General features: G+C 44.5%; 1 protein-coding gene across 2 annotated transcripts; it reads right to left on the bottom strand.

Annotated features, from left to right (window-relative positions):
- Positions 1 to 12311: 12311 nt before the first annotated feature.
- Positions 12312 to 18111, bottom strand: LOC124692209 (spermine synthase-like). 2 transcript variants are annotated; one of them, XM_047225529.1, is made up of 12 exons: positions 17976 to 18111; positions 17243 to 17460; positions 17087 to 17131; positions 16257 to 16333; positions 16058 to 16180; positions 15784 to 15888; positions 15635 to 15707; positions 15432 to 15503; positions 15137 to 15332; positions 13719 to 13848; positions 13390 to 13464; positions 12312 to 12707 (listed from the first exon to the last, which is right to left on the bottom strand). In XM_047225529.1, exons 2-12 carry the CDS (start codon positions 17427 to 17429, stop codon positions 12630 to 12632), a joined length of 1161 nt encoding a protein of 386 aa, XP_047081485.1. In that variant the 5' UTR covers positions 17430 to 17460; positions 17976 to 18111; the 3' UTR covers positions 12312 to 12629. The 2 variants fall into 2 exon arrangements, with proteins under 2 accessions (XP_047081485.1, XP_047081486.1); XM_047225530.1 differs by lacking the exon at positions 17976 to 18111 and adding an exon at positions 17575 to 17696.
- Between the last annotated feature and the right edge of the window lie 699 nt (positions 18112 to 18810).

The raw sequence follows: 18810 nt of genomic DNA, 5'->3' as shown, positions 1-18810 counted from the left end.
ATTGCAAAGAAAGAATTAAAAATTTGTAGAAACCTATTCACCCCCCCCCCCTCTAGGTTTACCATCTCTATACTTTCAATTGGTATCGTAGCCCGGACTCTTATTAAGGGCTTCACCGCCTTAAGAGTGAGATGGATAAACTCTTCGAGGGTCTAGATGACGACTCTAACCTTTCGGTTAAAGAGATGAAATCTAGATTCTTGGCATATGATGCCGAGAAGAAGAAAAAGGAGGATGAGCTACAAAACCAAATGACGTAAATGATCGCCATGCTTAAGAACCTAACTCGCGGGTGGAGCTCCTAGTGGGGCTTCGGTCTCTAAGGAATCCTACCATGATGTTAACCATGACTATCCCGAAACACTTCACCCATGCCTCATATAAACCATAGTGGGACCGTTCCCCATTACGATGGAACTCACTTTCCACATTGGAAATCTGCTATGGAATCTCATATTCGCAGACTGCAAGTGTGGAGCTATGGGAGCTCATTGTTCATGGACATCGGGAGCCACAAGATCCTACTCGGTTGACCTCCACCGAGTTCTACAACCGTCAACTCAATGCATCCGCACGTGACAAGATTAGAAGTGGCATCAACCGCAAGCTTCTTGATCAAGTCGATGACATTGTCTCCGCTAAAGAGTTGTGGGATCGGATCGTAGTACTCCAAGAGGGAACCGATTTGATCCAATCAGCTCTCTATGAGACCGCAAAGCAAGAAGCCTACCAGTTCATGATTCGAGATGGAGAAACCGTATTTGATGCCTATGCTAGGCTTGGTGCTCTGAAAGTAAGGGTCAAAGGACTTGGTGCTGAGAAGTACAATGACGGATTCGAGATGAACGAAGCCTTCATAAAATCCAAGGTCATTGCTATGATTGCCGTCAAACAAGAAGACACCAACCTTGGACTCAACTTGCAAATCATGACCAAGAGTGCCGATCTCAACTCCGATGATCTAGTCTCCTATGTGGCCGCCAATGAAAGCATGGCCAAAGCCGGAAAGAGGCTCAAGGCAATGAACCGTGTTGATGAAGCCGCACACAACCATGAAGCGTCACACAACCTTGCTCTCAAAGCTAGAGCCGACCATGAAAGCAAAGAATACTATGAAATTGAAGAAGAAGAAGAGATGACATCAACTAGTGACATGGCTACCAACTTTGCTTTCTTTGCCAAGAAATACAAGGCAAAGTTTCCAATGCTCCTCAATGACAAGAAGAAGAAGAGAACTTGCTACAATTGTGATGAAGATAGCCACTTTGCAAATGAGTGCCCTTATGAGAAAAGGGTAGACAAGCCAAGATTCATCAAAGGGGTCAAGCCAAGATTGAAGCCAAACCCAATCAACGATCGATTCAAGAAGAACAAGGGAAGAGCTTTTGTTGGAGCCGAGTACTTGTCCGATGATGAAGATGAAGATGAGGAGAAGGAGGCCGGGGTGGCCGGTTTGGCTTTCTCCAAGCCCGGGTCACTCTTCACATATGACTACTCCAAGGACTACTCCACGGAGAATGATGTTGGTTCCTCCTTCATGGCAAGAATCACTCAAGATGATGACTCCGATGACTCTTCCCCCTCTACACTCGTTGGCTCTTGTCTTATGGCAAGGGAAACCAAGGTAATGGAATCTCCACCTTCCCTATCTAGTGTTCTTGATGATGAAAATGAAAATCAAGATGAACTATTTGTGCTTAAGGAACTTTACAATGTTAGATGCACCCTTCGTGGTGATGCTCTTGTCAAGTTTGATTTCTTGATGGACTCTCTCAAAGAAAAGGATGAGTCCATTGAGGAATTAGAATATCAATTGGATGAAAAGGAACGGAGATTCAATCTCCTAAGACAAGAGCTAAAAACCGAAAGGTGCATATCTCAAGGCCTTAAGCAACAAATTGAAACCTATGAACTTGATAAAGTTAAGGACCTAGAAACTATTGATAGGGCTCAATCTTTGACTCAAGTGCTCCATACCTCAAAAGAGGAACTTGAAGTTGCTCATGCTTCTCTCACTAGGGATCTTGACCACCTTGAAAGAGCTAACAAGCTTGTAAAGGATGAGCTCAAGAAACTTGGAGAGAACCATGACCTACTCCAAGAAACCTACATGAAAGCACTTGAATCAATGAAGGATCCCATTGTTGTTGAAAAGCATGCTAGTCCCCCTACATCTTTTACTAGTGAACATGCTAAGCTTGTTGAGGAACATGTTCGTTTACAAGAGGAACTCTCTTTGCATGTTGAGACCAATGCATATCTTGAATCCTTGGTGACTAAATATGGTCTTGACTATCATCCTAATGAATCCTCTTGTGAGCATGCATCTATTCTTGAGGAAAATGTTAGGTTAACAAAGGAACTTGCAAAGTTCACCACCGCCAAGAACAAGATGGGATTGGATGACCTCTTGAGTAAGCAAAGGTCAAACAATCAAAAGTATGGACTTGGATATGTTCCCAAGTCTCACAAGAAGAACAACTACAAGAAGGAGAAACCCGCTCAAGATAAGAACAAGAAGGTCACTAACAATGGCAAAGCCACTAGTGGTGACCGCACGGGGCCAAACGATCACTATGCATTATTTGTTGATTATTATGGTGATGTCTATGCTAACTATGTTGGCCCTCCTAATGGCTATGCTTATAGAGGGTACTCAATTTGGGTACCAAAAGATATTGTTGCCATTGCAAAGGAACCCATTAATCGATGGGTTCCTAAATCCTCTACTTGATTTTGTAGGGGTATTCCTCCGGTGGTCCAAAATGGGTGTTTGATAGTGGATGCACCAATCATATGACCGGAGGAAAAGGTGTGCTTGATCAATTCATTGAAGATATCAACAAGAAGTCAAGCATTACCTTTGGTGACAACTCAAAGGGAAAGGTACTTGAGTATGGCAAGGTAGCAATCTCTAAGCACTTGTGTCTTGAGACGGTTATGCTTGTTGAACACCTTGGCTATAACTTACTTTCTATATATCATCTTGCCGATGCTTGGTTACAATTCATATTTCACTAAATATTATGTGCAAGTCTTTAGGAGCGACAATCTCAAATTGGTCCTTGTTGGATATGTGGAGAACAACCTTTACGTGGTTGACCTCTCGAAAGAGAGCCCCTCCTTCTCCACATGTCTAATGGCGGCCAAGCATGACGAAGGTTGGTTGTGGCATCGCCGCCTTGGTCATGTTAACATGAGGAATCTTAAACAACTCCTAAAGGGTGAGCATATTGTGGGACTAACCGGCGTTTCTTTTGAGAAAGATCGTGTTTGTAGTGCATGTGTAGCCGGAAAGCAACTCAAGAAGAAGCATCCCATCAAGAGTATTGTTTCCACATCTAGGCCTTTGGAGCTCCTTCATTTGGATCTCTTTGGGCCATCACATTATGATACTCTTGGTGGGAGCAAGTATGGACTTGTCATTGTTGATGATTACTCAAGATACTCTTGGGTCTTTCTCCTCAAGACTAAGGACGAGACCCATAGAGAGTTCATCACCTTCGCCAAGAAAGCTCAACGTATGTATGAATCCGAGATCAAGGCAATTAGGACCGACAATGGCACCGAGTTCAAGAACTACACTATGCAAGAGTTTGTTGATGATGAGGGCATCAAGCATGAGTTTTCGGCGCCATACACCCCTCAACAAAACGGTGTTGTTGAAAGGAAGAACCGGACTATCATTGAGATGGCAAGAACCATGTTGAGTGAATTCAACTCACCCCACAACTTTTGGGGAGAAGCCATCTCTACGGCCGTCCACTACTCCAACCGGCTCTTCCTCCGTCCCCTCCACAACAAAACCCCATACGAGCTCCTTACCGGTAACAAGCCTAATGTCACATATATTCGTGTCTTTGGATGCAAATGCCTTGTTAAGAACAACAAAGGAAAGCTTGGTAAATTTGAAACTAGAACCATAGAGGGTATATTTGTTGGATATGCGGAGAACTCTCACGCCTATAGATACTACAACCGGTCCTCCGGGACCATTGAAGTATCTTGTGATGTGGTGTTCTTGGAGGATAATGGCTCCCAAGTGGAGCAAGTTGTTCCATGTGTTGCGGGTAATGATGATGATCCATCTAGTGCCATCAAGCATATGGGCATTGGACACATCCGGCCCATGGAGGTTCATAGTGATGATCAAGATGATGGAGTAGATGTTTCAAGCACGCCACAAGTGGAGCTTAGCTCAACTCAAGCCGAACCATCATGTGCAACTCAAGAACCATCCTCTACTCAAGATGAGTCACAATCCGAAGAACAAGAAGAAGATCCTCATTCCATGGAGCAAGATCATGATGACGATCAAGAAACATCCTCAACTCATGATCAAGCTCAAATGGTCCCTCATGATCAAGTACTAGCAAGAGATGAATTCATTGATCATGAAGGAACCGTTCGGAAGATCAAGGCCGCTACAAGGGCAAGTGACATGAAAGTGGATCAAATCCTTGGTAGCATCTCAAGAGGAGTGGTAACTCGTAGACACCATGCATTACTTATCACTTATTGTCAACATCATGCTTTTGTGTCTAGTTTTGAACCACTCAAGGTACATGAAGCCTTGGTCGATCCGGATTGGGTAATTGCCATGCAAGAAGAATTGGAGTGTTTCACTCGCAATGAAGTATGGTCTCTAGTTGAGAGACCCAAGGATCATCGCATCAATGTCATTGGGACCAAATGGGTATTCAAGAACAAGCAAGATGAAAATGGCATTGTTATACGAAACAAAGCAAGGTTAGTGGCGCAAGGGTTTGCCCAAATAGAAGGTATGGATTTTGAGGATACCTTTGCGCCGGTAGCCCGTCTTGAAGCTATTCGTCTTTTGCTTGCCTTTGCATCTTTCCACAATTTCAAATTATATCAAATGGATGTGAAAAGTGCATTTTTGAATGGTCCCCTAAAAGAAACCGCATATGTGGCACAACCTCCGGGTTTCGAAGACCCATGCCGACCCAACCACGTGTATTTACTCCATAAGGCACTCTATGGTCTCAAGCAAGCTCCACGTGCTTGGTATGAGTTCCTTAGGGATTTCTTACTACATGATGGGTTTTGCATGGGTACGGTCGATTCCACCCTTTTCACCAAGCGGGTTAAAGGGGGTGGCCTCTTTATATGTCAAATATATGTTGATGATATTATTTTTGGTGGAACTAACCCCAATCATAACAAAGCTTTTGAGCTATTGATGACTAGGAAATTTGAGATGTCCATGATGGGAGAGTTGAAGTTCTTTCTAGGCTTCCAAGTGAGGCAACTTGCAAAAGGCACCTTCATCTCTCAAGAAAAATATGTGAAGGACATGCTCAAGAAATTCAACATGACCAATGCGAGTCCAATGAAGACACCCATGCCCGTAAAGGGGCAACTTGGTTCATGTGACGGTGAGAAGGATGTGGACATAAAGGTATACCGCTCCATGATAGGATCCTTGCTCTACCTTTGTGCCTCTAGGCCGGATATCATGCTAAGTGTAGGGATGTGTGCTCGTTTTCAATCCGCTCCCAAGGAGAGCCATTTAGTGGCGGTCAAACGGATACTAAGATACCTTGTTCTCACTCCTACTCTCGGGCTATTGTATCCAAAGGGGTCAACCTTTGAACTCATACTATTCGGATTCCGATTGGGCCGGTGATAAGGTTGATCGGAAGTCTACCTCCGGGGCTTGCCAATTTATTGGCCGGTCATTGGTGAGTTGGTCATCCAAGAAACAAAACTCCACCGCCTTATCCACCGCCGAAGCCGAATACATATCCGCGGCATCTTGTTGCACTCAATTGTTATGGATGAAGCAAACCTTGAAAGACTATGGTGTGTCTCTTGGTACGGTGCCTCTTCTTTGTGACAATGAAAGTGCAATAAAGATCGCCAACAACCCGGTTCAACATTGTCGCACCAAACATATTGACATTCGCCATCACTTCCTACGTGATCATGTTGCCAATAAGGATATTGATCTCACTCATGTGGGAACAACCTACCAATTGGCGGATATTTTCACTAAGCCTTTGGATGAAGCCCGCTTTGTTAACTTGAGAGGAGAACTTGGTATTCTTGATCCTAAAAACTTGGATTGATTAACTTCTTGCACTATATTCTTGCATTTATCTTGCTATCTAGCTTAGAGGCATAGCACATATGGGGATAGTCATCTTACCATGTCTTGGTATGATGCATACCTATGTGTGCAACATAAATAGACCCAATGTCATTATATGGACCCAAGCATGTCTCTTCGCGGTCACATGACATTTGCGCTTTCACATAGGGGGAGTAATCCCCCGCCCCTCATTGAGCCTTCATTACAAATTGATTTGACTATATAAGGCCAAATGATCTTATTGCAAAAATCATTCCAAAATGACTTATGATTCTTGATATACACTTCGAATCATGCCCATTGTTGCTATTCACATCTTGTTTGGATTTTCTCTCCAATGGGTATGCCTAGAGAACTTTGTGTTTCCAACCCCATGTCTATGCTCATCTCCTCATCATCTATCTATCTATATGTACATGTCATCATTTGAGCACTCACACACATTACACAAAGCATAGGGGCAAAAACGAGGCAAAATTAGGAAATTCTGGGCTGGCCGGTCCCTGGTCCGGTTGGACCGGGTCCCTGACCGGATGGTCCGGTTGACCGGTCGGAAACCGGAGTCCGGGCCGGGTCAGCCGGTCACCAGCCCGGCCCGACCGGACTCTCGACCGGTCGCGCCGCCACCTATATATTGGGGAAGGGATACCCCTTGGGGTCTTCTTCCCCATTGTTCCCCAATCTCCAACCTCCATGGCCGGCGCCCTGACCATCTCCACCACAACCTAGGTCCTTCCCACCACTAGTTCCTCCCCAAACTTCACCCAACTCGTAGATCGGGGTCTCTCAAGCTTCTTCACCAAGGGATTTGGTCCTTCTCGAGTTTGCTTGGAAGATCTTGGGGATTTGGTCCTCAAGCCCTCTCCACGTGTTCTTCTTGCTCTCTTGGGCAACAAGGACAATGTCTTCGGGTAAATTTCCCTTTCATTCCCTCTCCTTCGTGATTTCCCTCTCCCATTGTCACATATTGAGGAAAGTTGAGAAAAATTTAGGGTTAGGGTTAGGGTTTGTAAAGTCCTCATGCCTTTAGAGTGTCTCACACCACAATGCACCTCTCCACTACATTGCTATAGTCTATATTCAAGTTTATGAGCTTTTGCATGGTTTTGTGGTAGAAAATCTGGGCACATCATCACAACTCGACATACCCGGCCACCGGCCTGGCCGACCGGCCGCTCAACCGGCCGGCCCGGTTCATGGCCCGGTCAACCGGTCGGAAACCGGCCGGTCCGGTCTGCTGTCCGGTTTGACCGGCCTCTGCGCCGAGCTGCCCAGTTTTCGCACAATTTCATCACTACACTTGAATATATGCTATGCTTTCTTGGTTTCTCTCTTACTGATGACATGTACACTTACCCCACTGCTATCCTTGCTCTATTTTCTCATTCACAGGTAGTTGGAGTGGTGAGCCACCACGTGGCAGTGTTTCCAAGAGAGGAAGGACTGATCCTCCTCGTCGTTCTAGTAGCCGCGTTCCTCCTCAAGCTCAGCAGGATACTGACATTGGCAGCTCAGCTCGGGGTCGAACCAAGTCTGTTGCTACCAAGCACAAGGATAAGCAAGTTGTCCACGAGGATGATGAGGTAGTGCCAACCATGAATGTTGGGCTTGCAAACCGTCTTGAGTGGCAGGAATGGAGGACAGTGAATCCGTATCGCTTCAAGGAGCCAACTTACACTCGTTCGGACAGGGCCTTCTGGACCAACACACAAGCAGCCCTCTGGGAGGGTTTCTATGATTCTCATGAGTTTATGAAGCATGGTAATATTGTCTCACCCAAGGCCATCAATCCTGACGATCTTGCACTGCATGAAGCCACAAAGTACCGTTTTGTGGTTCAAACCTTGAAGGGTCTGGGATTGTATGACCTCGTGTGCCTCAAGCCGGATGATACCCAAGATGATCCCACCTTTTGTCCCCTCCTTGTCCGCCGCTTCACCGCACCGTCTTCTTTCATGATGATGAAGACCGCACCCTCACCCGGATGACCGGCAAGACGAAGTACTCATGCTCCTACTCTCGGCTCCGTGCAGCCATGGGTTGTGGTGATGACAAGAATCCCGGATACGTGATTCATTCACGGTCCAGTGCTTACAAAGGGTGACATCTCTTCTCGCTATCCCGCGAACCCTACTCCCGGACCTCCCACTATCTCTCGGGATGTACTACTCCTATCCGGTACTTGCCAAGCTGTTCCGTGAGAACCTCATCAGCCAAGTCCGGCGACCACAAGTGAAGTCCGGAACTATCACCTCAACTTGATGTACTATTGTCATCCCGACGAGGTAAGGAAGATTGATGGCTGTGATCTAATCTACTGTGAACTGAAGAGAGCCATTATGGACCGCATGACTCCTAACTACGCCCAGCATGTTCAGCGGCTCATCAACTACATTGTTCCCGCTCCTCGGAACGCTCGTGGTGAAAGAGTCATCATGGACCTCTTCGGGTTTCCCATTCAGAGGCCACTCGCCCGTACGTTCCCTCCATGATGCCCACCTCTCGAGCGCCGCTCCAAGGCACACCATGATCATGATGCTAGCTCCAAGTCACTCTCGGCGCTCCCAAAGCATGGGGCTGCTCGTTTCTTCACATGCATGTTCCAAATGTGCAAGAACAAGCAATGATGTTGCACATCGACTCTTTCTATGACTCGAGAGACACGGAGGCGCCTGCAATGAATTCATGGCCTCAAGGAACCACCCCGTTCCTCCTCCCGGACCCGAGATGGAGCCCGTGGTAGCTCCTCGGGGGAGATGCCTCTTCTTACCGATGAGATGCTTCGTAACTTCGACTACTCCGTGTACGCTCATGGTGCTCTTCCTACTAGGTCCGCTCGTGCTCCCACTCCTACCGCCGAGGATGCCGATGATGATGCGGGTGATGATGATGATGCGGCTGATGATGATGCACGCGAGAGCTCCTCCTCGCTTGGGTTTGGTCACTACTCGATGGGTGCGATAGCATCTCTCCTCTTTTCTTCGCCTTTTTGGTGTTCCGATGCCAAAGGGGGAGAAGAGAGTAGAGTCTAGGACCACGGGGTTCTTTGAGTGCCACAAGCCATGGGAGTTGCCTTATTTGGATTTTATATGGCTTGTGCTTGTTTACTTTGAGTTTTTCAAGAACTATTTGCTATTTCCAATAATTCATGTATGGATGTGTATGGACGACTATTATGTGTGCTACTCTATGTTAGGATGTTTATGTGTGTTATGCTTATATATCTTGATATGCACATCTCCATACCATGCTTGTTTCCTAAAGATATTGGGGGAGCTTCTCATGTCTCACAAGTGGTGCACTTTGCATTCAAACGCAAATTCTCCAAGTGCACACACTATGGGGGAGCTTTCGTAATATCTTATATGGAATCAAGGTTTAGAGCTTATCATAATATCTATTTGTGACTCTAGCTCGGTTTGTCATCGTATACCAAAACGGGGAGATTGTAAGGGTATTTTACCCTTATCCATTATTTTGGTAACAATGACACCGTGCTAGTGTATTTGGACTAATACATGATCTGCTAGATGATTCCTGTGTATTAGCCAAAGAGGTATAAAGGTGTATCAATGGAACAAGAAGGCTAAAGGAGACCCCTCATTTCAACAACAATCAAAAAGGGGTTACAGGAGAAATCCGGTCACCTACCCGGTCCAACCGGGCCAGCAACCGGCCGGTCCGGCGTATCGGCTCGGCCGACCGGTCGGAAACCGGGCTCCAAAGGAGGACCAGCAGAGTCCGGTCCGTGGTCCTGGCCGACCGGGCTCCCGACCGGCGGGTCCGGCACTCCGTCCGGTCGACCGCTCGGAACCGGGCAGCAACCGGGCACCAACCGGAGAAGCGCCAGGACGACGCAAAGGTGCTCCTGGCCACCAGCCCGGTCCGACCGGCCTCACGACCGGGCTGTCCGGCTCCGTGGTCCGGTCTCGACCGGGTTTGTCGGGAAGAATGCTGAGGTGGCAAGTGGCAACGGCCAGATTTTAAAGAACACTATAAATACCCCTTCTTCTACCTTGAAAGGGTTAGGCAACATACTATAAACTGTTCTTGAGCTCTCTCTCTCTTACTCCATTGCTAGAAACACCAAAAGCCTCAGATCTACCTCCTCCTCCATCCAAACTCAAATCCCTCCGGGGAATCATTAGAGGAGGACCCGATCTACCATTCTACCAAGCCAAATCTCATTTCCCCTTGTATTCATTGAGAAGCTTGCTTCCTAGGGTTCCTTGGAAACCCTAGGTGGGCAATAGGAGTCCGGAAGCATCCGAGCTGTGGATTTGCTCCGGGCAAGATTGTGAAGGTTTGGAGGCTACCTCAAAGTCTACCACAAGTGAGTGAGCTATTCCTTCGTGGGATAGGCTCCGGAGAATAGGGTGAGCCTTCGTGGCGCGGGGAATCCTTCGTGGGACCTCCACTCCTCCAAACGTGACGTACCTTGTTGCAAAGCAAGGGAACACGGGAATACATCCTCGTCTCCGCGTGCTATCTGTTATCTCTAACCGAACTCCTTACTTGTGATTTAACTCGCTCGTGAGAGCCTTCGTGCTTGAGTTAGTTGTATCCTCATATAGGTTGCTTCACCTAGTTTGCATTAGGCTCATCTTTATATTCCGCAAAGCCTAACATTGCAAAGAAAGAATTAAAAATTTGTAGAAACCTATTCACCCCCCCCCCCTCTAGGTTTACCATCTCTATACTTTCAGAAGGCAACGGAGAGGGGGGGTGTGGTCGTTCGTGATCACCATGGTGGCTTCATAGCGGGGGCATGCCATTTTTTCACCCATGTTGCAGATGCTGAGATGGCGGAACTTCTGGGATGTCGAAGAGGACTTCTCCTGGCGAAGGAATTGCAGGTGACAAGGGTTGTGCTAAAAACGGACAGCACGTCGGTGGCATCGAAACTACGGCAGAAGGACAAGGATAGATCGCTACATGGTCCTCTGGTGGAGGACGTGAAGGAACTCATGGTTGAGTTTGATGAGATCACGGTGCGGGCTGTTCGTCGTAGGGCAAACGAGGTTGCTCATGTGTTAGCTAAGGAGGGCTGCGATAATAAACTGTCTCGGTCTTGGCTGGGTGTTCCACCGGCTGTTATTGTAAGTGCTTTGGACTCCGATGTTTCGGTGAATTAATATATCGCAACTATCTTTTCTCAAAAAAAAAAGACCTTTGCGTTGCGTTCGCTCCAAATCTCCCAAGTGACAAGAAAGGTGAGGGAGGTGATGGCTTTGCGGTTTGGCATATGGACACTCATCATGTTTCGCCTCCAAAGCTCGATGGAAAGGCTACCCCTTGATTTGGTTAAATGTTGGGGATGTGCAACCATTGTTGAATGTCTCATCAAAGGCGAACAGGGTACCTACACTCGATAAAGAGCAGGCGAACCGATTCCGTGGTTTGCTTGCAAAGGGGGCAAAGGCTTTGCCCCAAGCCTTCCAAACCGTCTTGCCTTTGAAGTAATACTGACTTGAAAAAATTAACAAAACTGGTACTAACTCGTCGAATTCGCCCTTATTATGATAGTTTCTTGTAATTTACTCCGTCAGGATGGTTGATGTTGGTAGAGATTGGGCTACTGCCCTACTGGAATGCAATTTGGGGAACCTGTATATGGCTCGAAACATTAGCAAAATTAAACCGCCGCACATCTAATTTGAACATAGTGCAGCTAATTGCCGCAGCGGATTCCACATCACGACCCAAGGCACTGACGGATTCTGCAGTTGGAGCTCCGGTTCATTAGTATTCATGACTCTTTTCTATTTTCGTTTTTCTTAATACAGACGCAGGCACACACCACCATCAAGACCGGAGTCATGAAATCCTAAAATTGACGGAACCACCATTGACGTCTCGCTATCAGGGAGAAAAGTTCTGAAGGAATAATCCACTCCTATCAAACACAAAGGTCGTCAGACCTTAGCTAAGGCCTGATCCTTGGTGCTGGGTACAACCATCATCTTAATCATCAGAACACATGTTGTTTTTCTACTTTCGTGTTTTAATCCAAGCAAAAAAGTTTATGCCAATGTATTTTACTTGTCTTGTTCGCTCAGTCCAGCAAATGAAACCCTAGCTCGGACCTAAATTTAGCGGCCGTCACCACCACAGGTGATTGTCCCAGGTTTGGGTGGGCCAGGAGCCCCGTCCAATCAGATTAGGCCAAAAATAACCAGGTTCGTCTCTCGTCTCAGGAGCGAAGATGAATCAGTACGATTACCTTGGACAAGAACCAAATACACCCAAAAATGCATGTCCCTGCTCTAGTGCCAGAGCTGACAAATAAGCAGCGTGCGTGTTACAATAATCACACCACGGTTTCTGGTTTATCTGTTGCCAGAATTCAAGCCAACGATCTTATCCATCATATCTATAGCACGAAACGCATCCCACACCATAATCCTGTAGCTACTATATCTCATAAGTACTACTTCATGTCCGACATGGATATCAGAGGAGAGGAAGCTTTTCTTGGTACCCAATGACGGGTGACGAAGTCTGGTGCCCTCATCTAAGAAGCAGTAAGAATTTCACCCTGCGGCGCCATGGCAATCTTTGCTGGTTCTGCTGATGTTTCCTCTTTTTGTGCCTGTGATGATACAAGAAATCTCCAGTTGAGTTTTTCGACATTCACGTTTGGCATATGGAGAACCAAGGCTAGATATTATGGTAGGAAACTACTTCAAGATTCTAAGTTCTAACAAATATGGGCACCACAGAAGATTAGTAATCTTACTACAATAGAGGTTTTTTGACATAGAAATGATGCCTTAGTGTCTCTATCCCAGTACGTTTTAACAACCTATTTAAAACTCCGGTACTCCTTGCTTAGAGACCAATTGTTGCCAACTGGTCATAAAAAATATACAACATACTAAGATAAATATATAATATTTTGCAGCAGTTAACAAAAGTCTGAAAAGCAATAAAGCCAACTGGACATTTGGAGACTAATTAATTCTTTAGACCGTTTGCTCTTATTGTATTAGCAGGTAAAGGTATAACCAGCCAACAAGTAAAGTTATCTCAGAAGTCATGGGAAAATGTAAATGTTCCTTTTGAGAAAATCTCTCCAAGTTAAGAAATCACACCAGATACAAGACAGGTACACATCACAAAAGATAGAGCTGTAACTTATCAGGGTTTAGGAAATAGTCTCAGAAAGCAGATGGGACAATTAAAAGTTACTCACAAAAAGTTGTCCAAATTATGAAAACAAGCACAGATAATAAAGGCAGATTTATCACTCATCAAGGGTCAAACAAACTTACCCGTTCAGTGGAGCCACAGTATTCTTCTAGCTCTCTCTTTGCAAAGCTTGGAAGAACAAACGCTGCCCTATGCATCTGGACACCAGCCAAAATTATGAATCAGTAGTTATCTGATGACACTAACAGGGAATTATAACGCAAGATATCTCAAATCTGGGTTGGGGTAGAGTATTTTTGAAGGAAAACATGAGGTATACAAAAACTTGCAAATTAAAGAAAATAAATCAATGATAGCAGAAAAATTAAGAAAATCTGGAACTCTGCATCATTTTATTAGGAGTGCGTTTGGCAGAACGAGATTCGTAGGTAACTTTCTAATTAGGACAAACCTCTGTATTATAAAATCTGATGTCCCTCCCTGCTGTCATAGCACCTTCTAGTTTCTCAATTGGATTTATGGGTACAAGGAAGTTGACTGGTGGACCCTCTTTGGCACATAGCAAAAAACCAATCGCACCACTGCAGATCAAGTAAATGGTGTGTTACAAGTAAATTTCAAACAGAGCAACATCTAGCATTTCAAATATTTCATCTAGAGCTGCAAGCAAGCAACATTTGTTTCTCACAACCTGCAGCACTATGGGTTTAATCAACCACAGTACCAAGCAGATACTTTCACTAATCATGTTACTTGACAAATACAATTTTCTTAAGCTAAGCTGCCTGTTTCAGGCTAGCTAACCTGGTTATTTTAATCTGAACCATATGTACATTAATGTTTGTCCATATGGTTGCAACTGGTCACTACTGTAAAATACTGCAGCTCACATCAACTGACATGGACCAGGTAAAATGTATATATGATGTTGGAAATATTTGCTCACTAATGTTTTGTCAGAATAAGACTGGTTCCTTGCATCAGTTGAGCTACATCTGAAACATCCTATGATTGATTGCCCAGCACTGCAACCAGTTAGCTGCCAACAATAGTGACACCCATGAGGATAAAACCAGAAAGGTAGTTCACGATTAGAACCAACCAAGTCCCATGCTACCACATTACTAAACTCAATCTTGCCGACATGTCAAAAAGGAAAGAAGAATGTGTCCGCATAAAGCTTAAAACCGAGGGCCTAATATGTGCAACTACTCAACTGGGAGTAGCCCACAATTTTGAATGGCTGCCATGCATTAACAGGAAAGAAAACCAACCACGCCCATATATGTTATATGGGGAACTCGGTTTCGGTAATAAAAGGCTATTCTGTTACATGCATTTTAATACATCCCACCTATCTGGAATATGAATACAAGCTGTTTTGACTACTGACGGCATGGACAGCTTTACAACCAAATAAATAGGCTAAGTTTACAGTGCATGCTAAATTTAACATATTATGCTGCTTGGCAGTTGCTGTGAGATGAAATAGTAAATCTAGCAAAACATAAATAAGCAAACTTGTGTACAAAATATATACATGGGATGGCATTATGCTTTATTTATGGTCCACAACAATGAAATTGACCTAAAAGCACTTTGACGAAACCAAATTAAGAAACTTGTATAATAAGTATACACCATTTTCTCACTATTTACAATTACATTGCTTTACATAATAGTGACAAAAGAATCTTGAATAGACACTGAAAGTACATGCGTTCATAACAATTGTTTTTAAACTCAGAAGTCGGAACAGAATGTGCAGTAACTTGCAAAATGCAACATTTATAGTAAGAACATCAGCAATAGGTGTGCATAGAAAATAGCGGATAAAGGTCAGGGAGTAGATGTAAAAAGGGTGATAACCTAGGATATGTTGGGACACTTGTCCAGGCATAGTGGACAGAACCCTTGAAAGTCTCACGGCAGATCGAGAGCATGTCCTGAATCAGATGTGTATGCAACCACATACTCTCAGCTTGATTACAGAGAACACCACCGGGTCTCAGAGCTCTAGCAATTGTCTCAAAAAATGGTTTCTCTACAAGTTCCTGAGCAGGACCTGACATAGAAAACAGTGAAGGGAAACAGCAAAAATAAATAGTCATGCTTTCCAAGACAGCTTGTCAGAAGAGAATATATGCTAGTTGCATAAGCTGACCTATAGGATCTGATGAATCAACAATAATAGCATCATATGTCCCTTCGGGAGAATTTCGTAGAAACTCCACAGCTGGAAGGAAAACAATTTCACCATGAAATTTACAGCATCAAAAACTAAAGGTTACACCTCGTAGATAGGAATTTCGGCAGTTTATCAACAAGTAATGTTGTACTCATGGCCACATGGGATTATCAACATACCATCACCAACATGAAGTTGAACACGGGGATCTTTAAATCCAACGGATAAATCTGGGAAGAAATCTTTACAAACCTACATGTAAGATGCATGTCAGGAAACTTTAATCGCATGATTACTTTTGTGCGTAAAGGTCAAAGGAAGACTTTACATCAATAACTAGCTGGTCAATTTCACATATATCAATAGACTCCACTGAAGCATGCCTGGCTATTTCTCGAAGTACGCCACCATCCCCACCTCCAATAACCAAAACCTGCCAGTAATTTTTAAGTACATAAGTGACTAGAGCCCTACATTGGAAATGCAGACAAGGTTGATGCTGCTATATAGCAGCCCAATATCTCAACGCAATTTCAATCATTAGAAGACATAACAAGGAGTCACCTAATTTACTGTATAAGAACACATGTCATAAAGATTACCTTTTTAGGGGAAGGAATTGAGCAGAGTGGGAGATGAGTAATCATTTCCTGGTATGCACACTCGTCCTTATCAGTCAACTGGACAATACCATCAAGCACAAGGACTTTCCCATAGGTTAACGACTGCATAAAAAGCTACCATGTTATACAATATTTGGCAAACATAATTTTGCTTTGGCTGTCAATAGATGAAGATAACCTCAAAAATCAAGACTTCTTGGTATGGTGACTTCCCCTGGTACAAGATCTTCTCCACTTTCAAGGAATGGGCCTCTCCTAAATAGGAAAGGTAAATCACATGATTATGAGGAAGAAGTGAATTTGTTTCATTTCACATGTAAATGCCAAAGAAAAATGAAGCGTCAGATGGTACAGAGCTATTGCCAATTTCAATGGGAAAGGCATAGTACATGTACGATAAACTGTATTTTTGCAGAAACAATTCAACATATTTATGGACAAGGAGTCCAGATTCCCGAGTATAAACAACACACCCATGACCCAGCATTGGAACATTAATTCAACACATTATGGAAGTCAGGAATGAAACTAGTGCCAGAGAAACACATAAAACACAATGTTACAGAGCAATGCGCTAGAGAGGCATATTAACATGTCAAGAGAACTAGTATCTTTGTAAAAAAAATTAACACGGTTGGGATCACATAGATGGTCAGTGTTGTCATAAACAGTATTACAATAAAAGCGAAGCGGTTGTACACGCGTATTTATTTATAGTTAGATTTTCTCTTGTCAATACTGACGCGGGCTAAATTGTTTTCCCAAAACAGAAATGCTAAAGTATTCACTAAAAAACTTTCCGTATTAATTCAGCACAACAACCACGCCCTAATATCAATCCAGCCATGCATCTGTTCAGCCAGGTAACTTATGGTGGATTTTTCTTTCCGCCTAAACAGATCTCCTATGGTGGATTTTTTTCCCCACATAAACAGATCTCCTATGGTGGATTATTCAATGTACAAGTATGTCCATCAAGTAAAAAATGGGCAGTGGTGAGGGAAATACCTGGCCACATTGGGTTATTGTAGTACTGCACTTTGCTTGCTTTACCTGTATATGAAGCAATCAGATTTAGATGACAGAATTGGAGAAGCTACAGTATATCTGTTGGCAGGTAGAAGTAGAGAGGACGACGCAATTTAGCACCAAGCCAGATATTACCAGATCGGGAGCGGGGTTCGCTGAACCATCCCGAGACCACAGTGGCATGGCACTTGGCCTCAGATTCAGGCGCTGCAGCCCTCGCCTTGACGCAGCAAGGAGGCAGCGGCTTAGCGAGGCCATCAACCCCACTTTCCTTTGTCTGTGATGTCCCAGTCGAACCATTTCTTGCGTCTCCACCCTCCATGGATCCCGTTCCTCTTAGAAGTTCCCAGCCTCTGAAAGAAAAGGAAAAAAAAAAGACCAGCTCAACGGAGGTGCATACACAATTTCTGCAGGAAACTCAGCAGCGGATACTGAACCAGATAAGGTACACCCAACATCACACATACACAAGAGAATGCAGTTATGCAGGTACTAATGAACGCCACAGAATCACACCGACAAGATGCCGGACATAAAATTGGATGGGGAACTAAAGTATTTATGCTCAGCAAGCGAGGCTCGGCCACAACCACAGCCTGGTATTGATTGATTGCAAGAACATGGGCATTGATTCGAATTGTAAGAACAGCATATAATTAATCGCGAGAATTAAAAGTACTTTTTTCAAAAGAGTTGAGGTTCTGCAGCTAATGAGCGATCCCCGCCTAATCAAAGAATAGATTTTGAGCCGACACCAACAAGAGAAAAGAAAAGGAGACATCGATGGCGAAGCTAACGAATACAAAAGGTGCGGGGTAGGGTAGGGTTCCGGAAGCTTCGAGAAGCTCCTTGCGGGTACGGTACTGACCTGGGAGTGGGGAAGCGAGCAGGGGCGAGGCGAGGAGGAGACGAGGAGGCGGCGGCGCGAGGGCAGAAGAAATAGGGGACTGCTCCGTGGTGGCTTCTCTGCTACTCCTCTCTCTCTCTCCTTTTTTTCTTCCGGAATATGTGCTGCTGTGGGGGAAAGGAGATGCACATTGCCACGGGGAAAGAAGGAAAGGGAGAGGAGATTGCTCTCGGAGCGTGGCCATGCAGGTCCCTCCGATCAAAAATAGATGGCCCAGATTAAAAGTCTGGGTACTAATTATTCGACCTGTTCTTATTCCTATTCAAACCCTACGAGCCCCATATTTTATTCCTTTATTGACGTTAAGCTTCCAAAAAAAGCGCCTGAATGACTTCCACATTTCCATTGCTATGTTACAGATTTTCTTTCGAAACAAGTTTGTGTTTTTTTCTCATCTTTTAAGCTAGTGCTCGTATTTTTTATTCTTTTATTAAGCTAGTGCTCTACCATTCGAAGAAAAAAAAACTTGTGCTTGTGTGGTGACCCGGTATACCACTGCATGGTGTAGTATGCAAGTCTGACATAACACCAGTGAAACACCGTTCCACTAGTATTACATCGCTCAGAGTGGTACAACAGAAACATATGCGGGTCCAAGGCATGTCTATAGAATTACACACAGACTCTGCTACATAAGATCATCATAGCCTCCTACTTTATAATGAGGTAAAACTGCAAATAAACTCCAGAAAAATCGACTCGTAGTCTAATCCTAATACGAACTCTATTTGTATAGTATTTAACTAGCTACAGAGGCTATGAATAGATTCTAGCTAAATAGGATCTAAGTTTAGGA

The sequence above is a fragment of the Lolium rigidum genome, chromosome 2 (assembly GCF_022539505.1).
Source record: "Lolium rigidum isolate FL_2022 chromosome 2, APGP_CSIRO_Lrig_0.1, whole genome shotgun sequence".
Classification (NCBI taxonomy): Eukaryota; Viridiplantae; Streptophyta; class Magnoliopsida; order Poales; family Poaceae; genus Lolium; species Lolium rigidum.
Note: the sequence above shows the minus strand (reverse complement) of the source record. Positions and strands in the feature narration are given on the sequence as shown.